General features: G+C 54.8%; 3 protein-coding genes across 5 annotated transcripts in view; 1 reads left to right on the top strand and 2 right to left on the bottom strand.

The window, feature by feature from the left end:
• Tmem63c (transmembrane protein 63C) overlaps positions 1 to 5440 on the top strand; it is a 31722-nt gene extending 26282 nt beyond the window's left edge. The window contains exons 20-22 of the mRNA XM_026402164.2: positions 465 to 574; positions 1970 to 2038; positions 5240 to 5440. Of these exons, the coding sequence (XP_026257949.2) occupies positions 465 to 574; positions 1970 to 2038; positions 5240 to 5440 (380 nt within the window). The remainder of the gene's footprint in view (positions 1 to 464; positions 575 to 1969; positions 2039 to 5239) is intronic.
• Positions 5441 to 14201: 8761 nt separating this feature from the next.
• On the bottom strand, positions 14202 to 17716 carry Ngb (neuroglobin). Of its 2 annotated transcripts, none has more exons than XM_026402232.2 (4): positions 17628 to 17716; positions 16004 to 16115; positions 15340 to 15471; positions 14202 to 14336 (listed from the first exon to the last, which is right to left on the bottom strand). In XM_026402232.2, the coding sequence occupies exons 1-4, from the start codon at positions 17714 to 17716 to the stop codon at positions 14202 to 14204; spliced, it is 468 nt and encodes a 155-aa protein (XP_026258017.1). The 2 variants fall into 2 exon arrangements, with proteins under 2 accessions (XP_026258017.1, XP_026258026.1); XM_026402241.2 differs by having other exon boundaries at positions 15352 to 15471.
• A 3844-nt stretch (positions 17717 to 21560) lies between these two features.
• Pomt2 (protein O-mannosyltransferase 2) overlaps positions 21561 to 24559 on the bottom strand; it is a 39433-nt gene continuing 36434 nt past the window's right edge. For both annotated transcript variants that reach the window (XM_026400735.2, XM_026400738.2), the window contains exon 21: positions 21561 to 23998. In XM_026400735.2, coding sequence (XP_026256520.2) covers positions 23893 to 23998 — 106 coding nt within the window. In that variant the 3' untranslated portion in view covers positions 21561 to 23892. The remainder of the gene's footprint in view (positions 23999 to 24559) is intronic.

Raw genomic sequence — 24559 nt, 5'->3', positions numbered from 1 at the left:
ATGGATACTTAGTCAATCAAAACCTTTTTTTTTTTTTTTTTTTTGGTACTGGGGACTGAACCCAGGGGTGTTTTACCTCTAAGCCACATCCCCAGCCCCTTTTTGAATTTCATTTACAGATAGGGTCTCGCTATGTTGCTTAGTGCCTCGCTAAGCTGCAGAGGCTGGCTTTGAACTTGCAATCTTCCTGCCTCAGCCTCCCAAGCCGCTGGGATTATAGAATCAAAACATTTTTTTCCATGGAATCCACAAGATACCAAATTCTGAACTGGCCAAAGAGAACAGAGGGGTGGTGTCATCAAAACTCATTGATTCTCAGAGAATTGGGCAGGGTCTCTGCCCCTAGCTCAGAGCCCCTCAGGAGGTACTGGGATGATTCCCAGCTAGGTGCCAACCATCTCGGCCGAGACGTCCACCCAGAGCCCCACTGCGCTACGCTCACCCCGGTATCTTCTTTCCGGCAGGTTCCCTCCACAACATCACCTTCTTTTCCCTGACCACCCTTATCGTTTCCATGCTAATTGCCTTTTTTGGCGTTTTTCTGGGGAAGCTCCGGACAGTCCATGACTATGAGGTGAGTTCCTGCCTGCCCTTCCTCCTGGGTTCTCCCAGTCCCCACGGACAGGGCTCTGAGACTCCTTCCTGGCCCAGTCACAAGGGCACCACATGGCAGGAGGGTCGAGCCTCTCTCCGGGACTGGGGTGTGTGTGCCCACGCTTGCCTGGCGCTACTCGCTCAGGCTGGGTCCCCTGCAGAAGACACTGCCCTCTCTTTTGCCACCTGCGGGCACCTCCTCCAACCGCAGACAGCCGCTGGCCCGCCCCTCCTACCACGTGAGTCCACTGTCACCTCTGGGCCATCAGCACCATCCCAAGGGTTGAGAGAGAGGGCGGAACAAAGGCAGGTGAGGGTGGGGCGGTGGATGGGACCATGACCTGGGCAGGACGGAGAGTCATCCCACCTTTTAGAATCCCAGGCTAGGAGCTGGGGGCTCTCTGTTTGGAGATGGCGGCCATGATTCCTCTGGCCCAGTCTAGGCCACATAGGAAAAGGGAGCCAGCCCATGTCCTCTCCGAGCCCTGCCAGCCACTCTGTCTATATCAGCATTTCCCAAAGTGACTGTCTGCCCAGGGAATTGGAATAATGATAATTCACAGATACTTTCCAGGGATCATGGTAAGAGAGGTGGCGGACGGTCAAGAATGACCCGTTTAACGGGCCGATGTGGATACTCAGTCAATGTTACGTAGGTTTTGTTACGTGTTACGTAGGTTTTGTTCCGTATTTATTTTTCCAGTTAACTTTCTGCTTATGACTCCTGGAGCAGAGTTTGTTTATAACAGCAAACTGTTTCCTTTTCAAATGAATGTAACCTAAAGAAAAGAAAGTCCGTTCTCATGGCTGACGCCCTGCTGAGTTGGCAGAGGGAGCTTCTGTGAGGCATTTCCCTTGGCTTCTGGTGTCTGTGTCTGAGGCTCTGGACACAGGCACCTCCTGTCCTCTTGCCTGGCCCCCCTGCCCCGATGCTGGCCAGAGTGTCATGCTAGGGGAGGGCCAGAGTGAAGGACAATGCCCCCTCCCATCTTTCTATTACCACAGTGTCACAGGATCTGGTTGCCCGTGTCACTCTACAGAGGGCAGGTGGCAGAGAACATGGACTGGATGAGCTTAGGACTCCTTCCAAACACAATAGAGGGGCATCCTAACCCCTAACTGGGGTCCCATCTTTGAACCTCAATTTCAATTCTGCTTACTTCCCCTTTTATGATCCTTGGGAAGAGAACACTCCAGAAGGGACTCCTGGCATCCTAATCTTCTCCCTGTCCCCTTGGGCTTCCATCCTTCCCTCTGGGCTAAAGTTCTGGAAAGAACAGTGTGGCCAGAGGCCCAGGCCCAGGCTTCTTGGATGTGGGGAGTAAGGCAGCAAAGAGCAGCCCCCACTGACCCTCCGTCTCTCTCCCTGTGGCAGTCCGAGGAGGAGATCGAGACAGTGTTTGACATGGAGCCAAGCAGCACGTCCTCCACGCCCACATCCCTTGTGAGTCACCCCTTTCACCCTGGGGCCAGGCAAGGAGGGCGGTACCTGCAGGGGTGGCCTACTCCAGTGATGTTGGGGGGCACCAGCTTAGTGCCCATCCTGGGTATTGGGGAGGAGGAGCCGGGGCCTCTGGGTTCCCTCCTCTGACGCAGCAGGACTCGGCCCAGGTCCAAATGCTGCCGTGGCCCTGGCTGAAGAGCCGGGATATGAGAAGATCCAGCAATTACTCGACATTCCCTAGAAGGCACCCAGAGAGGAGGCAGCCAGAGAGGATGTACTGGGTCAGGGGGACCCCGATCTCAGAGACCTCATTCGTGTAGACCCAGGGGCATGCTGGGGCTCGGCCTCAGGACCCAAGGCTGCCTCCAGGGCACAGGTGCCAGGCAGAGCGGCGCAGACAGAGCTGCAGGGAGCTATTGGAGGATGCACCAAATGGTAAGGCAGGAACAGCACCAGATGAGTGAGCCCTGGAAGAGCTGAGGCTAGACTCAGAGGCAGGCGCCAAGGGGCTGGGTGTGAGCTCCCACGCCCACATGGCTGGGCCTGAGCAAGCAAGAGCTCTCATCCACATCCCAGCCACATGTGCGCTTGCAGAGCCACTGAGGTGTGCGCTGAGCCTGGGTACCAGGTTGTCCATTCCTAGGTGCTGGGCACCTCGGAGGAGCACTGAAGAAGGGTGCCAGCTGGCCTGGGCACTTGGGAAAGCTGGCACATTTCATGTCACTCCAGGAATGGAAGGAGGGTTGCTGGGGGAAACAGGGAGCGAGGAAAGCATTGGAGGAAGAAGAGCATCCTGTACCAAAGCCAGAGAGAGACTCTGGAGTGTGCAGGGAGATGGAAGGCAGCTTTCAGCATAGTGGACTGAAGAGTGAGCCCTGTGGGCAGGGCCTGTAGGAGATGAGGCTTTCTCTAGTGGTCAGCAGAGCTGGGTAAAAGTGCATAGACAGAAACTGAGACAGCGGTGACACCCACCCATCTGCACACAGAGCTGCCAGGACTCCAGGTTTGCCTCACTCCAAACAAAGCCTACAGACAGGGACAAACTCCTCCGAGAGGAGGCCAGAAGGAGAGCAAGACTCCAGAGCAGGAAAGTCCTTCTCCCCTGGGCCCTTCCAATAGAAGCACGCTCATTCTGTAGGCAGTTATCAAAATCTTAGGAACCTGGGGTTCCACCATTTTCTGAATGTCTTTTTTTTTTTTTTTTTGAGAGAGAGAGAGAGAGAATTTTTTAATATTTTTAGTTTTTGGTGGACACAACATCTTTATTCATATGTGGTACTGAGAATAGAACTCAGGGCCGCGCGCATTCCAGGCGAGCGCGCTACCGCTTGAGCCACATCCCCAGCCCTTGATCTTTTGATAAACCCAGACAATAAGAGGTCTTCTTCCCAAAGGAAGCTTCAAAAGGTCAAAACAAAATTGGGAGGTGCTAGGGCCTCCCACATACTAGGCAAGGGTTCTACCACTGAGCTACACCCCAAGCCCCAACAGGTCAATTAATAGAGACCATAGGACATTAATCAAGGAAGTGGCAAAACAAAGTTCAGTAAGACTATAAATCCTGTGTTGGTTTTTTTAAAAATCATTATCAGGCTGGAGATATAGCTCAGTAGTAGAGGGTAGAGTGGTACCAGGCCCAAGGTTCAATGCCCAGTATTACAAAAAAAAAAAAAATTACCAGAATTTGTTATTTACTTACTTATTTATTTTTTGAGACAGGCTCGCGCTCTGTTGCCCAGGCTGGTCTTCAACTTCAGGCTCAAGTTACCTCCTGCCTCAGCCTCCTGAATAGCTGGGACTACAGGCACTCGCCACTGCTCCTGGCTTAGAATTTTTTAATCTTTCATTATGACAAAATTGTAGATAATTATGGGATAAAACAGATAAGCAAGAATAAATAAGGAAATAAAAAGTTCATATTCTTACCGCCCAGAGTTGATCACTCATACCCTGGTGTATATTCTTCCTAATATTTATATACATATATATGTTTGTATCTCTTCTAGATAATTATGATCATATATATGTAACTGGTTATATAGTTTTGCTAAAATTACATAATACTCTACGTATGGTTTTATAACCGTATTTTAGTTAACAAACACTATCTTGCCACGTATGTACATTTTTATCTCTTCAAATATCCAATCCATATTCAAATTGCCCTAATACTTCCAGAAATATCTTTTACAACTTGTCCAAACCAAGACTCAATCCAGTACCTGTGCTAGATTAATCTGACACCTGTACACCTGGTTGTCTTGTCCCTTTTACTTTAGGACAGTCCCTTTTTAGGATTTGTTGGAGACACCAAGTTAGTAGTCCTGCAGTGGTCCCACCTTTGGGATTTTCTCGCTGTATCTTCATGTTCCCTTGTGGAAGATTCCACTATCTTCCACCTTCCTTGAAAACTAGAAGTTCCATTGAGGGCCTCATAGGCTCAAGTTCAACATGGGGGCTAGAATGCATTCGGGGTGTGCTGTGCCTCACCCCAGGAACATCTCCTTTATGCCCATCTACTATGCTGGAAGGACCCCCTGACTTTTGTCATCATCTATGGAGTTTAGTTTAGCACAAGCCCCACAGAGGTTATTTGGTTTCACTGAAAATAAACACCTATGGAAAGGATTAACTCTATCCCATAATTACCTATTTTCAAAGTAAGGGCGACAAATCACTCTATTCCCTGGTACTAATTTTCTAATCTGCTGCACTCTTGGGCATTCCTGGGGCAGTTCCTGGGTTTGACATGTCCCATAACCCAGGTCTCCGATGGCCCTCGGTTTCAAATTCCGACTCCCAGGTCAACCCCTGACCCACCCAAAGGAGTTCCGGATGGTCTATACTGTTTTATAAAGTGCACTAGATTCTCCAGATCCTAGCTCAGGGGAGCCCCTGTCATCTCCTCTGGTTCAGCCTGATTGAGAACCGAGAATGAATGGAGCTTGTTTAGAAGGAACAGTGGGCTGAGAGTTAGGTCACATGCCCCTGAACTAGCCTGGGAGATCAAGGGTGTTCATGATAGCAAGGGCAGCTAGGTGGGAGGGGTGGGCTGGCCGCAGGCTGCAGGCTGCCGGGGAGGAAGGAAGGATTGGTGGCTTGGAGGAGCAGAGGTGACAGGTGGAGCTGAGGGAAGAGGGTGTGCCCCAGGCCTTGCTTCCTTGTGACCTTGCCCCCATCTCCCCTCTCTATCCCAAGCAGCTCTATGTGGCCGCTGTACTGCAAGAGCCGGAACTGAACCTGACCCCAGCCTCCTCCCCAGCCCAGCACACCTACGGCACCATGAACAGCCAGCAGGAAGAGGGAGAAGAGGAGAGCGGTTTGAGGGGCTTTGCAAGGGAGCTGGACTCTGCCCAGTTTCAGGAAGGGCTGGAACTGGAGGGCCAGAGCCAGTACCACTGATGAAGACTCCAGTCAGGGGCCGGGGGACACCTGGCACGGGGAGGCAGGAGGGCAGCCCGGACCTCCCCACTCCCTCCCACAGACTTTGGGAAGCTCCAGGTGGAGACATCTGCTGCCTGGCCACAGCCACATGGAGACCCTGACCTGCTGACCGATTAGAACGGGAGGCTCTGGGCAGTGCCAAGGGGATCCCAGGATGGGATGGAGAAGGCCAATGCCAAGCCTTGGGAGAGATGGCTGAAACCCAGGACACGGACTGAGTGGTGGGTACCTTCTGGGGTCGAGATGGAGAAGGCGTGTATAAGGGAGGAGGCAGGAAGAAGCCTGCCCAGGCTCCCTGGGGTCTCCATTGCCCCTGCTCCAGCTGCCCTTCAGGGAGCTTCTGCTGTTCCACTCCCAAAAGAGGCAAAGGTATGTGCACTGGGTGTCACCCGGACTCTGGAGCATCTCAGCACAGGAGGATGAGGGGATCTGTAAAGTCTCTGCACTTACAGCCCCAAGCAGGGGACAGCCGAGACTACAGACCTGAGCGGAGGTGACCGAGCCCCTTTCTGTTCCTCTGCCCTTGTGAGATGTCCCTAGGAGCGACAGGTTGGAGGCCCTTTTTCTACTCCTGCTAGGGTAGCTGGGACAAGGTTCCCCGGGCTCATTAAACCAGACCTGTGTGCATCCTGGCGAAGGGAGCCATGGCAAGTTCTTGAGGGTGGTGATAAGGGGGTGGGGAGGGGCAGCGTCAGAATTCAAGGAGGGGAGCTCTTACCCCCAAACTCCGGAGCAGTGGGAAATGGTCACATCTCCCCAAACCCTGGGACTGAGTAAGAAGATCCCCAAAGCCAAAGAGATGGCCACTCAGTGTTTCCCCTGCCTCTCATCCATCTTGAGTCCTGGGTCCCCAGCTTGGCCAAGATGGGTGACAACTAAGGGTAAGAAATCCAGTTTTCAAAATGAAGGCACTGGCCATCCCCTGCCCTCCAAGTAGGATCCTAAGTGACCTCCAGTGTGACCTGGCTAAGACACTGCAGACAAGGGTGAGGAGGGATGAGGGGTGCATCTCTCCATGGAGAAGCCTCTTCTGACCTCCCAGAGCTGCCTCCCGCTGAGGCTTGGAGGAACTGAATCCTGAACAATGCTGGTGACCCTCAGCACCTCTGCCACCATCCTGGGGGAGGGGGCAGGAGTAAAGGCCTCTGCCTCTTGGCATGCTGCCATCAGGATTACCATGCCATCAGCATTGCTCAGCCAGGGTCCTGAGTAATGACCAGGCCCTTCTGGGGCCTAGTAAACCACACAAGCCAAGTTGCATGGGGTCTGCAAGCTCCTGAGCCTCTTGAGCCCCCTCCTCCATAAGTCCGGCTCCCTCCCTTCTTCCAGCCTGCTGCAAGTGGGCCCAGGTCCCCCTCACCTCAGTATATCCACCGTCCCAGGCACATGGCTCCCTGAATGCAGATCACATAGGCCCATCCCTACTCTGACTTTGCCCAGCTTCAAGCCTCACCCCAGGTGAGAAACAGCCACTCGAGGGACCTAGAGCACTATTTTCCCAGGGCTTAGCCCTGACTTTGGCACGGAAGATCCTTCCAGAGAGCTTGGGTCATCTGGGGAGGAAGCGATCTTCCATCCCTTCTCCAGCTTGGAATAAAGGAAAAGGTATACCCATCCAGGCCCCAAGCACCCAGATCCCACAGGAACCTCTCCCCTGGAATGTCACCCACCAAGGAGGGGAAAGCACCCTCCTGTGGCAGAGTGGTCCAGCCCAGTAGGGAGCTCTGCCCACAGTGGGAAATGACTGGCACCAGGCCCTACCTGCCCTGGCTAGTGGCTATTTGATATGTACGGGGTGTGGGGTGCTGACAGAGGCTGGCCTGGGGCCTGTCCTTCCCTGGGCACTGGGCCTGCCCCTGGCCCTGCAGCCCTGCTGGACTGTTGCTGCTGGTCCTGCGGCCGGGCCTTCCCTCTTCCCCCACTCCCCTGAAGTCCATGGAAGCATCGTGTGGGAAGGGCTCTGCAAACAACGTGGCAGGCGGCTGGGGACTTCCATCTAAATCTGAGTCAAGTACTGGTGTGACTGTTGAGGAAGTGCCAGACTCTACTTGCTTCTCTACTTTTCCTGGAGACCCAGGGCCATGGAGAAGGCCCTGCTGAGCATACTGGACCTCAACCTCCCATGGTCACTGACTGGGGACCGAGGGGTCCTTCAGCTCCTCACATGCATACCACATCCAGGCCCTCCCTGAGAACCTCCCCTCTCCCACCTCCCCTCCCAGCCCACACCCGTCTTGGCCTGTCTTCCACCATCCCACCCTCCCCACCCCAATCCATCCATATAATCCTTTCTGGAGGGAGCTGCCTCTTGGGGACTTGGTGTGGCCTAGAGCCTCCCAGAGGGGCCTCCCCAGGCCTTGAGCAGCCCCAGCCCTGCCTGCCTGTCCCTCAGTTGCCTCTGGAAGCAAAGTGCCTATCAGCAGCATTTCGTCCTCTAGGGGCCCTGGAGGGGTTGTGGACTAACCTTGGCCACCACCACTAAAGGAATGTGCCAGAATGCTGAACCTTCTTGTTATCAATGCTGTGACTGTGCCTTGAATAAACAAGTCCTCCCAACCTCTGCCGGCCTGCGCCTCTGCATCTGGGCCAAGCCAGCAGGGCCCTCCTCTACCTGCAAGGAACCAGAGCTCCTGCGGGATAACCCCAGGGCCTCCGAGCCCATGCACCACGCCTCCCTGCATGGCTTTGCCCCTGGGGCCAGGCCTGCCCCTCAGCAATCCTCTCACCCCTGGGGCCTTCCTTCCCTGGCGCTGACCCCAGAGGAAGGCCAGGCAATGGCTGCCTTCTGCTGGAGGGATGGGGAATGGCTCAGCCTCCCCCTGCTGTGCAGAGGTGAGAGAACTCTGGCCTTGAGTCATCCAGGAAACCCTAAGGGCAGCCTCACTGGAGCAACAGAAGCCCCAGATGAATGCTAGGCCCTGTGAGGGGACAATTGGCCTGTGCCAGAGGAGGGACTAGATTTCAGGTGGAGGCCCCATGAAGAGTGACAGGGCTCAGGTCTACACCTAGCAAGAGACAAGGGGGTCAAAAAGAGGTTGGGCATCAGGGAGGTGTGGGGGGCAAGCTGGGTCAGGCCTGGGCAGGACAAGAAATGCAAAGGCTGTCACATCTGTGGCACGGAGGAGCAAACGGGTCTCTACCCAAGGAAAATGTCTCTGGGCAGGAGACTCTGGTTCTGGCCTTTCCTTCATCTAGCTGATGACCCTAGGCTGGTTACCTCACAGAGAAAGTCGGGGTAGGAGACCAGACACAGTGTGCACCCCAGCAATCCCAGCTGCTCCGGAGGCAGAGGCAGGAGGGTGCAGTTTGAAGGACAGACTGGGCCACTTAGACGCTGTGCAATACTATATGATTTTTTTTCTTTTTAAAGACAGGGTCTCATTAAGTTTCTCAGGGCCTTGCTAAGTTGCTGAGGCTGGCTTTAAACTTATGATCCCTCTGCCACAGCCACCCGAGCTGCTGGGATCACTGGCATGAACCACGGTGCCCAGCTTTACAAAAAACTCAGTGGTCGTGTGCTCCCGGCTTCAATCCCCAGTACTTGAAAGAGAAAAAGAAAGAAGGGCTAGGAGTCCATGCTCTGCCCTATTTCTGAAGAGAGCGGAGTCCCCCTGTCAGGGTCAAGGAGGCTTCCTTCCCACTGCTGCTGTGGGGACAGAGGATGAGTCCAGGGGTGGCTGCCTGAAGACTGTACCCCACTGCCCTCATTGTGCCACTTCTTAGGCTCTCATTGTCCATCAGTGGGTGTGGGGCAGAGATCATCCTCCTCTTTCCTCTCCCCTGAAAAAACAATTATTTTTCAAGTCAAACCAGATGAAACCCACCAGGGCTGCTGAATGCAGGGGACAGAGTGGCATAGATTCCTGCCTGGGTTTAGGGGGCTAATGGCCGCTGCAGGAAAGGGCCCTTCTCCTGGGGTCTATGCTGCCTCTGAGGGTCTCCTCCCAGGGGCCAGCAGCCTCCAGGGGCCCCAGATGGCAGGCCTTGGGCCATCCCTTGGTTTAGCTGCCCTGTCAGGGGACTCAGGCAGAGACAGACATACAGACAAGATGTGGAGCCCAAAATAGGGGGTACCCAGGGAAGGCTGGCCCCTCTGCTCAGCCATCCAGGGAGGCTGGGAGGCCTACAAAGCAGACAGGATGACTGGCATGGGTCTGTGGGAGAGGCACGGTGCCAGGGAGGCCAACAGGGCTGTGTCTACGGGACACTAGAGTACCAGTCTGAGCACCATGCAGGACACTGCCAGGTTGGGGAGGTAGTAGGAGTGCCCGGGGCTCCCAGAGCTGCCACCTGGAGCCCAAGCAAGGGCGGCCAAGAGGACCCCCAGGGCAGCTCCCGGCCACTCTCCCAAAGTCGTGGCACTGGAGCCGTGGTACTCAGGCCTGTCCTGGGTGGTGGTGCTGGCCCGTAGTGCTCTCTGGAAGGCCTGGAGAGCATGGAGGCTGGAGGGCTGGTTCACAGAAAGACAAGCTCCTGGGTTCGCTCAACAGAGCCTGTTTTCTGAAAATGTGATGGTCCCTCGCCTTGACAACGAGCAGGCCAAGCCTCCGTGGCTGGGTCCTTCAGCCCAGCTGCAAGTGGGAGTCTCCGGAAATTCTTAAACCCAATGCCCAGACCCCATCCCCGAACAAACCAAAATTTCTGGGGTGGTGCCCCGTCACCTCCATTTTTACAGATGTCCCTCAGCCGGCTGAATTGTGCAGGGAGAGGTAAAGAGGCTCAGCGTCTCACCAGCTGGGGCACAACTTCTGTCATAATAATCTTTCTTTTCAAAAGTGTGATTACTGTTTGGGACACACCGGGCCTCAGGGGGCCCTCTGACTGACTACCTTGTCACCTGCAGTAGCAGTGTGGAGAATCTCCTCTTCCTTCAAACACAGATGCCAAAGTGGCTTTCATGCCCATTTCTATGCAATAGAAGCTTCAAGTGCAATAAACAGATTATATAAGGGGCCATCAGGGAGGAGTGAGTGCTTTGAAGAAAGGACAAAGCAGGATGAGGGCAGGGAGTGACTGGAGATGAGGAGGATCCAAGATGAACTCCAGGAGAATAGAGGGACCACACACAGGTCCCAAAGGGCAGTGAGGAGCCAGAGTGGCCGAAGCAGCATGAAGATGGGAAGGAGAGGGTCAGGGTGAGGCCTGAGAGCAGCAGGCTTTGTAGCCTTGGTCCAGCTCCAGGTTTTACCAGTGATGTAGGAAGCTACTGGAAGATTCTGAGCAGGGGAGTGGCAAAATCCTCTTATGTTTTTAATTTTTTTTCCAGTGTTGCAAAATACACAAAATATTTACTGTCTTAACCATTTTAAATATACAGTTCCATGGGATTAAATGCATTTATAATGTGCAACTCATCCCCAATCATCTCCATGAGTTTTCCTCTTGGAAGCAATGACTCCTGGAGATTGTCATCCTCTGTCCCCACAGGGAGGAGGCCTGTGAGAGCTTGAGGAGGCCCAGCATGAGTGGGTGTGGGGAGCTGTCCTTGGGCAGCTACTCTGCAATCTCTGGAGCTGGGGGTAAGGGACAGACCAGGATGAGGCAGAGAATAAGGAGAATTGAATTTTTCCTAGGGACCAAGGATTCCTAGCTGGATTAGGTGTGGAATCTAAGGGAAAGAAATAAAGATGAACCCCAGTTTTCTGGGTAAGCAGTGGTTTATGAGGTAGAGAAGCAGGTAGAAGGAGCAGGTTGGGGTGAGGTGGGAGGGATGCCAAGAGTCCCGTTTGGTCGTGTTGCATTTGAGGTGCCCATGAGGAGGTCGAGGAGTGGCTGGATAACAGGGTCAAGCTGGAAACATAAAGCTCTGGATCATCAGGTCCTGGCTGGTGGTAGTGCAGGGCGCTGGCTGAGACCCTAAGCGAGCAAACACAGGTGAGGAGGCCTGAGGGAAACAGGGAAGGAGCATCGGCCAGGACCTGGGGCTCCTGGAGGGACTCAGGAAGCAAGGAGGGGTCCCTAGTCTAGCCACACCCGACTGTAACTCGAGACACAGACTGGTGTAGACAAGCCAGTTACGTGAAGCCATGAAAGAACATGAAGTTGTGTTTTAAAAGTCTTGGTTGGGTTCAGTGGCGCACACCTGTAATCCCAGCAGCTTGGGAGGCTGAGGCCGGAGGATCACAAGTTCAAAGCCAGCCTCAGCAAAAGTGAGGCACTAAGCAACTCAGTGAGACCCTGTCTCTAAATAAAATACAAAATAGGTCTGGGGCTGTGGCTCAGTGGTCCAGTGGCCCCGAGTTCAATCTCCAGTAACCCCGCCCCCCCAAAAAAAAGTCTTCATCAGGAAGACGAGGCAGGGGGATCTTAAGCTGCTCACTGTCGCTGCTGGCTGGGGTACGCGGAGCTTCACCCGTCTTGATTTTTGCAATTGTTAGCATTTTTCTATTTAAAAAAAAAAAACAGGGTTTAAAAGTAAAGGAGTGATCAACGCTTTTTAGTGCTGCTGAGCACAGAGCAAGGTGAGGACTTGGGCCACGAATCAGGCAAGAGAGGGCCGCTGGAGACCTTGACCGTGGCAGACGGAGTGGAGAGAAAGCATGGCTGGAACAGGCTCTCTCCTGGGAAGTGGGGAAATGAAGGCGGGAAGCGGGGAGACCACTCTTTTGAAGGGTTTTGACATCAAAAGAGTAAAGGAAGCAGTTGCTGGGGGGGAAAGGGGGCTGGCTTTGGAGATGCGGGCTCAAGGAAGGGGAAGGATCCTGCAGCGTCTGGGCGGATGGTAAGGCTGAGACCCAGAACAGAGGCGGGAAGGACCCATGGTACACATGCTCAGAACGGTGGTCTGTGTGGAGGTGGGAGCCCTAGGTCTGGGGTAGCCAGGTCATCCCAGTCACCTGAGTGCATGTCAAACCCCAGGACCTTAGGCCGGGCATAGACGCCCGAGTCTGAGCTGGCCTTAGGTCAGGCAGTGATGAGGCCCCGTCTGCTGGAGCCTGCGGGGCTGGAGATCCAATGCGGCAGCCACTGGCCCTGCAGGTCCTGCACCTGAGATTAGCAAAAATGATGCCTCAGCTGGGGGCCGGCAGGACACTATGGGCACCAGCCCCCACTGTGCAGGCTGAGGACTGCTGGCCGCTGGCCCGGGAGTAGCCCCCTCTGGCCAATCCCAGACGAACTGGGAGGCCCGGAGCCTGCTCCTGTGATGGCCACTCAGTGCTGCTCCCCCTCCCCATGCCCCAGGTCAGTCTTGCCCATCTCCTTCCAAAACCCTAACCCATGGACCGCTCCACACTATGGACTCTGGTGGCTGCAGGTTGTAACTGACCAACCAAAACGCGCAGCAGAAGACACGTTCATATCTGTTTCTGATAAAATTCCAATTGGACGATCCTGATGAGAGGGGACCCTCTCCAAGCAGCGATTCAGGAACCAGACTCCTTTCACCAGATGGCTCTGTCCCCTTCAGCACATGGTCCTCAAAGTCACTGTGAGGTCTGCTTCGAACTGGCAAGGGTTGACAGAGCAGGAGGAGCACGTGGGGGATTGGAGGGGACACACCAAGAAGTGGCAGCCCCACACATTGCTCATTGACACAGCTGTCCCCTTCCTGCCTGGTTGCAAGGGAGGCTGGGCAGTGTCGCCCAGTTGTAAGCACAGGAGAGACAGGGTTTGGTGGCCTGCCAGTCGGTCTGAAGCCCAAACCAGCAGCTCCATCTCCACCACGGCCTTCCAGCCTCCCCAGCCTCTGCCTTATGTTCCACCCTCTCTGACCTTGGCTCCACTAACCACGCCCCCCCCCCCCCCCAGGACATGCTAGGTCCCATGCCCTGCAGCTGCATTTAGAGCAGGCAGGGCCCAAGAAGAGACCAGTCCCTGAAGGTCAGACAGGCAAACAGGACACGTTTATTCCTCGAGAGTTTACAGGACCACAGCAGAGAGCAAAAGGGTCGTAGAGGTGGCCAGCAGCGGCAGAGGGCCCTTCCCGCTGCTTCCTCTTCCACCCACCTGCCTAAGTCCTGGCACTCCACGGGCATTAAATATGGCAGCTGTGGGGCCCCAGCCCGAGCAGGTGAGCAGAAAGGAGGTGGGGAGATATGGCAGCCCTGCTGAAGCTGGGAGTGGAGGAAAAGCCACTGTGACTCGGTGGCCCCTCCTCCTTGACCTTCCCAGCCCCTCCCAGTCCTGTTCCCTGATGCTGTTCCCTGCAGCATCAGGGAATTCCCGCCAGGAGTGCCCAGGGAGGGCCCGGATGTTCTGCCAAAGGAAAACTACTCTCTCTGGGGGTATCTGAGCAGTTGAGAGCCAGAGGAGCCCCAGGGTGGAGCAGGCATCCCCTTCCCAAGGCACCCACTACTTGCTCCACTGCTGGGACACATCTGTCCCTAAGTCTGAAACAAACACCCAGAGGCAGGCAGGAGAGCAGCCCAGGCCTGGGCAGCAGGGGTCAGTGCTGGAGCTCAGCCACTGGTCCTAGGGCAGACACAGAGAGGCTCTCCGAGCTCCTTCCCAGCCCCACGCCACCTCTGCCCCCCAAACTCTCTCCTTCTCATGGGGCAAGAGGGGGGTGCCAGGGAGGTCAAAAGGCAGGCGGGGAGGAGGCTGCGGGGAGGAGGGGAACCCAGAAGCCCCTTCCTGCTATGCTCCTGCCCCATCACCTCTCCAGTCTGGCCAAGGGGACAAGGACGGAGATGCAGGGAGGCCTGGAGGAGCCAAGGCTACAGTGGACACAGACCAACAGGCAGAGAACTGGGGCTGCCTCTGGGCAGGGGGGCTCCTTTTACTCGCCGTCCCAGCCCCGGCTCATGGCCGCCACCACAAGCCCGTAGAGCTGGCTCCAGGCGGCCCGCATGGCCGGTGTGAAGGCCGGGCCCAGGCACTTCTCCAGCATGTAGAGCAGGGACTCACCCACCGTCTGCAGAGGCAAGGGGCGCCTAGTCATTCCAAAAGGCAGGAAGGCACTGCTCCACTGCACAGATGAGAAAACCGAGGCCAAGGACTGGGAAGGGTTCCTGGCCTCCTTCTCTCCTGCACAGGGCTGATGCTTCTTAAGGAGGGTCCCATCCCAGTCCTTGGGAACCACATTGTGCCCACCTTCTCCCCAAATGTGACACATTACATCAAAGAGAACCTTCCACTCCACTCCTAGCTTTGCAACCACCCACGAGGGGATCAAGGCATTTCCTGGCTCCGAACCGACCAAGTCATTGCCCCTGAGCCTCAGTTTTCCTCCCCGCAAGGCATCAGTCATAGAGTTGAGGGTCTAGGCTGCGGAGCCAGATAGACCTGCGTCCAGATTCTGACCACCACTGAAGGGCTGGGTGACCCTGAGCCAGTTGCATAACCTCTCTCAGCCTCAGTTGCTATATCAATTAAACAGGCAAATTAAAAGCTCCAAATCCTGAGCTTGTTGAGATTCAGTGGGATAATCTATAAAAAGCACAGTATTTGCAAACACTAAGCCTTTGGCCATAATAATGCTCTCATTTGTTATTATTAATCAAATACGGTTTATTACTCACAGGCCAGCTTGGACCTACCAGCCCCTTCTGAACACCCAGCTGGATGCCAGATGTGGGTGATTCCAACCACACCGTGTGGATCAGAACTGCCTATTTGAGCTCTACCCTAAGAAACTAGAAATCGTTGCTTTAAGCTAGTGCTTTTTGGGGTGGTTTGATACCCAGCAGTGGAATGCTGAACCAACCAAAAATGCCCAAAGGCTTGTAAACTTTATAGTTCTAAAAAGAAAAGAAAACTGTATCAGAGAAGAGAACTTGGAGGCTCAGAGAGGCCAAGCCAGCGTCAGAGTCACACAGCAGATAATATCTGATGTGGGCCACCAGAACCGGTCATCTGAATGGAAGGGCATGGGCGGAGAGAACAGGTGCTAGGGGAGGACTGGAAAGAGGAAGAGCCCCTTTACCCACCGAGAAGGAGCTGAGCTTCACGCCCACTGCCCGGTGCTTCCTGCCCAGGCCGGCAAGGTACTCCTCCAGGGACGACAGGTCCTCCACATTGGTCACTGCAGTGTCAATCACAAGCATCACCTGCCAAGGCAGAGACAGCAGTGACAGAGAGGCCCGACCAACCCTACTGCACATGACCACAACCCAGAACCCGGGGTCCCAACCAGAGGGCAGTGAGGGCTGCAGGGCCTCGGTTTTCCAGGACCAGGGGGACCTGGTAGCCTGTGTCCCCGTCAGCAGGAACTCAGCGGGCAGGTACACCCCTGAAGGAAGTCCCCCTCCTCCTCCTCCAAGGATCTCAAGTCCCTAAAGTGCCTGCTGGACGGTGCTGTCTGCCCGGGACGAGGGGAAACTGAGGCCCTTGAGGAGCCTTTAGGAAACCCCAACCCGGTTTCCATGGGCAGGAGTGCGTCAGTCCCCCTGATGGGGCGGGGTGGACAAGGTCAAGGGCAATGACAGGCTGGGACCAGCTGGCTAAGCACCGATTCAGGGAGGAGGGGAGCCATCACAGCAGTCACATCGAGCCCAGGGCGGAAGTCATCCTCCTTGTCCCAAGCCCCTCCTCCTCTGCTGGATCCTGGTGGCCACTGAGCCCCTGCCCCCTGCCCCTCACCTTCCTGATGTGGTCCAGGAACTCCGGGGAGGACAGGCAGTCCTCCGGGCTGGAGAACTGGCGGCCGTTGTACTGGAAGAGGGGCAGCAGCTCCGGCTCCAGGGCAAACAGCCTGCCGGGGGGGGGGGGTGTCAGGGGAACAGGGGTCAGGCATCGGGTGTGTCCAGCAAGCACCAGTGACCTGGCTGGCCAGCAGCGAAGCTGAGCTTCAGTGGCGGCCACCAACCACAGCATACCTTCCCTCCTGGCACTGCCAGCCTTGCCAATGCCCTCCTCACCTCTCCCCAGACCCTGAAGGGCATCCCTGAGAGGACAGTAGTCCCCAGACCTGTTACACTACCTGGCACACAGTGGCCCCTCCATTAATATTAAGGAGGAGGTTTGGGACAGGAAGGCATCCACAAGTAAGAAACCTGGAGCTACCTTGAGGAAGGGACCTCCCCCCACCCCTGCACTTGGGTTAGAACTTCTCAGTCTCATCAAGTCTGAGGAAGCTCTGAGTACCAATGATTCTAGCAAAAACAAAATCCTTACTCTTACAGAACACTGAGTACTTCACAGGTGGTTGACTTGTAATTTTGTATCCCTCATAATTTTAAGCAGTAAGTGCCTTAGACCAATTCTACAAAGGAGGAAACAGAATCCCAGAGAGGCTAACAACCTGCTAAAGTCACACAGCTTGAAAGTAGTGGAGCCACAGCAGATGCCAGCGGGAGGGAAAAATGATCTTGGGGAAATCCAGGAGGCACAACCAGAAGCTATCAGCCTTATTCTGGAGGGTTCATGCTTTTGTGTAATTCTTGCAGCTCTGTTATGTATTGACTGCGTCTGAGGGGGTTGGAAGTGGGTTGCAAAACTTGGTCAGAAGTTTTGGGCTGGCCGATGAAGCCAAGTTTCCTGAAAAACCCGGATGTAGAGAGTGTGGCCCCACTGGTGATGGTAGAGGGGTTCCAGAGAGAGACCCAAGGTGAGGCTGAAAATTAGCTTTCTCTGCCCCCTAGGACCTGCACACCCCCTACCCTTCTTCCTGGTGGTGAGAATTGGGTGTTTGTCACCCCTACTCTGGAGGTTTTCGGGTCCTAACCTGGTCCTTTCCCAGAAAGGTTTATCCTGCCGGTTGCTGGGAGTGCGCACTCCTGGGGCCCCGTTGCAGGAGCTCGCCCTGCCTGCCAGGCGCCTGGCACACCCTACCCACACCGGCCTTCGGGATGCTCCAGTCTCCTCCTACCGACGGCGGTAAGCACCCCTGCTGTCCCCACCCAAGAAACACTCAGGAAGTGCAGGGTCGAGGAGGGGACACAGCACGGGACCAGCTTCCGCCCACCCAGGTGTAACCAGAGAGATTCCAGTGGAGGATCCCACCTGTCGCCAGCGAGGCCAGCTGAGAGCAGGGTGTGCTGCGCTGGCTCCTAAGATGCGCCCATGCCCCAGAGAAGAGCAGAAAAGGGTGCGCCACCCGTCGCCGCGCGCTGCGCTCTTCTGGCGCACATCTGGCAGGCCCCCCAGAGCCACCGCAGTGGGCCGGCTTTTCCTCCTCCGATCCCATTGCAGCTGCCTTGAAATCGCTCCTGGCGCGGCACCCCTTCGCCCACCCGCACCCCCGGGGCGCTCCGGCAGCTCCCACCTGGCGAACAGGACCGTGCCATGCTCCAGCGGGCTGCGGCTCACCGCCCTCCAGCTTTGCCGGATCAGCTCGGGCTCTGGGCGCTCCATGCTTTCTCCGGGACGCGAGGCGCAGCGCTGGGACCCTCGGGGCTCGGGCGCCGTCACCGCACGTGCCACGCCATCTCCGCGGCCACGCGGGCCCCTGCGCCTACGGCCCCTTGCCTCTGCCGGGCGGGGCCCAACAGCCGCTCCTCGCCTGGCCCGGAGCCAAGAGAAGATGCCCGCAGTCCTGCTGGCGCTTCCGGGGACCCCGCTGGGCTGCTGCGCCCTGCACCCAGCAGCTCTAGAGCCGCCCTTTAAAGCAACCGCGGCCCGGTCCCCCTCCTGTCCATCAGGCGCACACTCCCTCTGCCACCGCCTTGGCCAGGGACGACCTGGAGGCCTTGGGAATGTCCAGGTTTAGAGCCGAACAAATCATTCAGGCTCTCTTGGCCTCAGCTTGTCACTCGGAAACTAGTGAGACTAGTTACTACATAGGGCGAGGAGCCCCAAAAAGACTGCGTTAAATTTGATTCTTCCTCTTAGTAAGCTTGTGGCCACCTCTCCAACAAGCCCCATTCCAATGTGGCCTGGAGACTGGAGTTTGTTGCTTTCTGAGCACATGGTCTTTGCTCAAATCGTGCCCATTTACTGTTTCTTTCTGTCAGGATGTGGAGCCAGTGGGCACCAGGTCATCTACCTTATGACTAGGCTGTCTGGGTGTCCAAGTTCTGAGTCTGACAGGGGCACCTTGGGAACTACTAGAGCTTTCAGCTTAGGAGTAGACCACAGCCATTTCCATCCAGACCCAGATTTTCCTGAGACCCCCATTTCTGGAAATCTTTGAGTTGTGTTTGCAATCCCAGTCAGGGCAGTAGACGCATTACAGATGTAGAAGGGGTTCAGCTCTACCATTCATTCCATGGCTCCACGGATCATTAAAAATCACGACTTTTTTTTTTTCGAATAGTACTAGTCCAGGTCAAACTCTCATGCCAACCCCTCAAGGTGTGCCCTGGCCACCTGTCCAAACCAAACTTTTCAACCATGAAAATTCCTTCAGCTGCCCAGACCCAGCAGCCTAGGTTAGGGAGAACAGGCCTATTTTCATCCTCATCTTACTTTTCATAAATGTTGAGTATCTGAGCTGCTCTCCTCTCACTCTGCCCCCATCTCTGGGCCTTAGTTCCAGCGGCTGTACCATAGGGGGGTTGGGTGGCAAGGTCTCCAAAGGCCACCTCCTTTGATCCCATGGATCCCAGACAGTTACGAAGATTAGTTATGAACAGGTTATGGCTTCATGGCCAGCCCTATGCTAGACATGAGTGCTAAAAACTTCTAAAACTTCTGATCCTGAATCAGGACTAAGGGACTAGGACTAGTCCTGATCCAGGCCAAGCCCCTTGAGGCCATCTGGCTGCTCCCCCTCCTCCAGGGCAGAGTTTGGGTACACACTCTTCCCCATCTTCCCAGTATCTCCCTGCGCAGGAGCAGGAGAGCAAGGCTTTGGGGCAGCCTGGAGTCTTAAAGAGTTTGAGGGGTCCCCACACAAGAGTACAAAGGGACTAAGGCTGAAGGAAGGAGGAACCAAATTTCCAACCTGGGATCCCATAGCTCTGTAGGAACAGAAAACCATGTGGAAAGGCCATATGAGACTTTGGTGACCTTTGCCCTTTAGTGCTCAGGTGTCTGGTGCTCTGTGAAGGCACCTGCTCTACCCAGCTTGCACTCCCTATCAACAGTCCACCCCCCTCCCTCGGATAGGGTCAGCAGTCTGATGAGCTCACAGGGAAGTGGTAGAGTGGGCCCAAACCCACGGCTCTCCTCTGCTTTCCTAGAGCTACAAGGCAGGGAAGAGGGCCAAGTGTACTCCAATCTCTGCTTCCCTTGGAGAAGGGCCTAAGAATCAGGTGTGGCTGAAGGAGCCCAAGTGGCGTGTCCCATCCAGGACATGTAGTGACTAAACTCGCTTCTGAGGGGCTGGAACTCTCCTCCCTGTGGGGCACCTGCGGAGATGCACGTAGGCTGTAGCCTGGATGAGCGTTCAAGTGCTTTTCTTCAGCCAGCACTGTCGCTGAGAGCAATGTATCATTAGTAACAGCAAAGTGCTAGTTTTGAGCACCAGTGACACTGTGCTCGTTAACTCTGCATCCTCACAACAGTCAATGGAGCCAGTTGAGGAAAGGAGGCAAAGAGGTTAAGTAACCAGCCCGAGGTCACTTAGGGCCAGCACTTGACCACAGGGGGACCCCCGGCCCATCCTCTCCACTGTTCCCTCACCAAGACCAAGAGCAGTGTCCATGGTTCAGACCAAGTCAAAGCCCCTGGGTCTGGGTCAGAGGTGTGCTAGAATCAGCTCTGACAGGGCTTAGAAAGCCAGATGCCTACATCTCTTTCCAACTTCTCATTCAGTGACATCAAGTTGGTAGCTTGAAATAGGCCGAGGTGGGAGAATTGGAAATTGGCAAATGTTACAATCAGGGCTTCTCGTAGCTCAGAGAAAACTTGCTGTTAATCATCTACCACCACTGGTCTGGGCACACCTGGGGAACCAGGAGAAACCTGTTCCAAGCAGAGCTGCAGATGCGCTACACAGAATGTACACAGGAACGCACTGAGTCGGGACACCTCACCTCAGGGCATCCAGCGCTGCCAGAGTGCTCTCAGGAGGTGCTGCCAGTCCAAGCTGGAGAAGCCAAGAATGCCCAATTTGTTGCTAATCCTGCCTCTACTATTTCCTAGCTGTAGGACCTCAAGCAGGGAATTTAATCTCTCCCAGGTAGAATGGAGACAAGAACACCATTGACTTCACCAGGCCTTTAAGAGGAATCAATGTCACAGGTGTGTCAAGATTCCATGAACTGGGGCTGGGGATGTGGCTCAAGTGGTAGCGCGCTCGCCTGGCATGTGTGCGGCCCGGGTTCGATCCTCAGCACCACATACAAACAAAGATGTTGTGTCCGCCGAGAACTAAAAAATAAATATTAAAAACATTCTCTCTCTCTCTCTCTCTCCCACTCTCTCTTAAAAAAAAAAAAAAAGATTCCATGAACTGGCTGGGCGTGGTGGGGCACGCCTGTAATCCCAGAAGCTCAGGAAGCTGAGGCAGGAGGAGCAAAGCCAGCCTCGGCAAAAGCAAGGTGTAAACAACTCAGTGAGACCCTGTCTCTAAATAAAATGCAAAAAAGGGCTGAAGTTGTAGCTCATGTTAAGCACCCCTGGGTTCAATCCTTGGTACCAAAAAATAAAATAAAAAATCCATAAACTAAGCTGTGCCACTCTAAGTATTGAATCTGTTTCTGACCTGTCTGTCCCAGGCATTTTCCATCTCCTGAGGATCTGCACGATCTGCCCTCCTCCCCAGCCTGCCTCCAACCACTCTTGGTCCTGAGGGGAGCAGTCAGAAGAACGCAGAAGACCCCCCAACTTCCCCCATGTGGTAACACTCCCTCCTATCTCCTCCAACACATAAGTCAACTCTCACATCCTTCAGATCCCTCATGTCATTCCAGATGACAAGATCTCATCAGGACAGAGCCTCTGTTAAGAAAATGGCAAATTGCTACAATGCTGGGCCACTCAGAAGGGGACAAAGGGCTATACCGTCTGGGCAGTCAAACAAGAAAAAAATACAAGGTCAGCTTCCTACTTATCTTAGAATAAGTCAACTGAAATAGCCAACATTATTCAAGTAATTATGTACCGGGGAAGGCCCAAGTGCCCTGGCTGGCCAGAGCCTCTGCTGGGATGAGAAGGGCCTCAGACATGACAACGTTGAGACGGTTCTTGCCCTCCACACCTTCTTCTCTTCTTAAGGAGGCCCCTCTGGCAGCCAGAGGGAAAGTCAGGTTCAGATAAATACAAGAACGACAAGCAACATGGCATTCAGAACAAGAGCTATTTATTACAAAAGGAACCGCTTATGGTTCCACTTTTCTTTTTTTTTTAAAAATAAAACATGGCTCAAGATGCTGGCTCCAGGTTGGGCTTACTGACAAATGTCTCCTCCTCCACCTGCAGCCTGAGATATGTCACCTTTCTGCCAGTTCCCAAGGCTGCAGCCCACATTCAGAGCAGCACCTGAGCCCCTTGCAGCTGTACCACTCCATGTGGCCTTGTCCCCAGAGAAGTGTTTGCCAGCATGGGTGTGGAGAAAAAGGAGTGGGAGGGAGCCCTCTTTCTTCCATCCTTGGTAAGCAGCGCAAGAGACTGAGGGAACTTTTGTCCCCAGTGTGACCAAATTAGGAAGGAGGGTGGGTGGGTGCTAGCTGAGCTCTCTCCTCGTTTCCCCTCACCCAGAGGTCACCCTGTTGGCTTCTTCAAATGCCTCCCTTCCAACAAGTTCTTCTTGGGAAATGAGAAGGCAAAAGGGAAAAGAAGCCACCTCCTAGATGTCATCATGGGTCACCATCTTGGCTAAGAGCCAACAGATTCCTGCATCCAAATCTCTGAGACCCCATCCAGATGGTGCCCACACCCAGCTCAGGAGAAGCCAACTCCACCTGTGAGGAGGAGGGCGCAAGGGCCAGAGCTCATCCATTCTGCTCTCCTCCCCTGGCAGAAATGCAATTTAGCAGGCGACCCAGACTCTGCACACAGGCCACACTTCCTGCTGGGGAGTCAAAAGGGCTGCAGCCGTGGGAGAGGGAGGTCATGGGGCCTCAGATCTAATTAGCCACTCGGCCTTGCTTTCCACGTGGCTGCATTTCCTCTATTAACATTAATGATGCTTGGTCTGAATGTCCACGCATGGCCCAGAAACTTCCCTCCCCACCACTCAAGAGGTAGCACAGTCTGTCCCTGAGACCAATTTCCAGTCTCCGTGGCAACCATCTCCTGAAGATGCTTTAAAGAGCTCTGACCCTGTCAGAGTTGTTGGGAGCTACTGCAAGGGAAGATGAAACATGGCAGAGATTCATCATTAAACCCTGAAACATCAAACTCCTCTGAGACAAAATAAACATTTTTGTCTTGTACTGAGAGGAGGGAGGCAGGCTGAAGGGCTGGCCTTGGGTTGGATTGGTTCTGACCCAAAAGTTTTCCTAATCCCTCTGGGGAGAGAAGTGGAAGGAGAGGCTCTGAGCTCCTCAGCTGGGCTTCAAAGTAATAGACGCTAGAGCCGTCGTGCATCTGCAGGAGTTCTGGGTTTGGGGATAGGAGATCAGTGAAGCAGTGAACAGGAAAAGGGAAGCACCAATAGCCAAAGAGGGTATCAACAGGGGAGGTCTGGAGAGGCCAAGAGGTCCAGCAGGAACAGGAACGTCATGGTCCAGATGGGCCAGAGCAGCCCCTGCCTTGGCATTCCACTAGACAGAGCCACAGACCCTGCTCTCCCTTTCATCTGTCTTAGCAGTTATGAAGGGTTCCCAAGGGCTTTCCCGGTGATCAGGAGAGAGTGGCTGTCCTGGTCCTTGTGGCCAAGACAGGTATAGAAGGAAAGGGACAGACAGTGAGAAGCACCCTCTGGAGAACGGGCCAAGAGACATGGAGCTGCCAAGGACAGGGTGGGGTTCTTCCCATCAACCTCAGTGTGACATTCTCAGAGAAAGGGGAACAGGGCTGAAGCCCAGTGCCATGCACACTGCAGGCAGAAGTTCAGCCACCTGTGGTCACAGAGGACACTCAAGGAGGCAGCAGGGAGCAGCCCTCCAGTGCAGTACACTTGCTCTCCTCAGCTGGACTTGTTTGCTTATGGGAAGGAGGGTAGTGCGGCTTCAACGGTCCCATCTGCTATGCCCCTGGTGACATCCCCAGGGGTCAGTCCCTGAGGCCCTCTTGCAGGTCAGAGGCTTTCTAAGGGATCTTAGAAACCCAAACCAAACCAAATCCAATGTGAACAAATACCAGAAAATATTACTGTAGCCCTGGACTATTTCTTAAGAGTTTATGACTCTCAGCTGTCCACAGTTACACGGTCCATATTCCACAGGGGTTTGGACAAGTGTGCATCTCACACACACACTCCCACACTCACACCCACCCTCATGCATGCTCATCCTCCCTTGTGTTGCACACTTGGAGAACTGGGCCTAGGAGACACTGTCCTCTGTAGTGCTGCAGACAGGCTGTGGCTCATTTTAGTGTTGAGTTTAATCCGGGTTCGCTCCCAGAGCTCGGTCCTGGCAGGCAGCAGAACTCTCCAGGCTCCTGAGGCAGTGCTCCCGCAGCCGAAGGGTCCAGGGACTGGCTCACAGCTGGTGTCCCCCAGAAGTTCCTGGATCCAGGCTGGGGTCCTTGCAGTGGCCTCAAAAGTCCCATGATTCCAGCCACCTTAGTCCTGCCATTGGACTCTCGGGGTCCTGGGCTAAGGGACCAACCATCCCATAAGCCAGAGGGTGGAAGAGGTAGAAGCTGTGAGAGAAGCAGAGAGAGGCAGTGGACATCCCAGACCAAGCTGAGGAGCCTGACGCCAGCTGTTCCTGCTGGAGCTCCCGGTCTCTGCCAACAGCAGTCCTTCTCTCTCAGTACCCCATCAGTGTGAGCTCACCATGCGGGCAAACTCTGGCATGACCTGAGAGCTTAGCAACAAGGAAGGAAAGGGCTCTTCCCCACAGGCCTGGGACAGGGACCCAGCTTGGGGTCTGGCTGCGAGATGTGTGGCTCAGAGCAGATGTTAACATGTGTTAACCCTCTGAGGCAGGCATGTGCTTATAGATCACAGTTCCTACTACAACCAGGCAGTGACTTCACAGGGAATCTGTCTCACCAGGAAGTGGGGAAAGAGGACTTTCCAACCTACTACCTCCTTCCAATGATTCTGAGCTACATCTCCCACATCCCCCTTCCCATTTGCTCCCTTTCTCTCACCCCACCAAGAGCTGTTCAGCAGAGAGACAGGCTATCCCTTCCAGGAATGCTAGGATTGTGCCAAAGCTGGGAACCACCGGCAAAGGACTGAGTCCCAGCCTCTCC

This window comes from Urocitellus parryii, chromosome 6 (assembly GCF_045843805.1).
Source record: "Urocitellus parryii isolate mUroPar1 chromosome 6, mUroPar1.hap1, whole genome shotgun sequence".
Lineage (NCBI taxonomy): Eukaryota > Metazoa > Chordata > Mammalia > Rodentia > Sciuridae > Urocitellus > Urocitellus parryii.
This window is presented reverse-complemented; position numbering and strand designations above follow the sequence as displayed.

What these genes read in the sequence shown, in the direction of transcription:
- Ngb (XM_026402232.2), bottom strand. Translation starts at nt 17,716, where the DNA reads ATGGAGCGCCCAGAGCCCGAGCTGATCCGGCAAAGCTGGAGGGCGGTG. An exon ending in GGCACGGTCCTGTTCGCCAG is followed by an intron (nt 16,116 to 17,627) that starts GTGGGAGCTGCC and finishes CCCCCCCGGCAG; the next exon opens with GCTGTTTGCCCTGGAGCCGG. An exon ending in CCTTCTCGGTGGGTAAAGGG is followed by an intron (nt 14,337 to 15,339) that starts GCTCTTCCTCTT and finishes TTGCCTCTGCAG; the next exon opens with ACGGTGGGTGAGTCCCTGCT.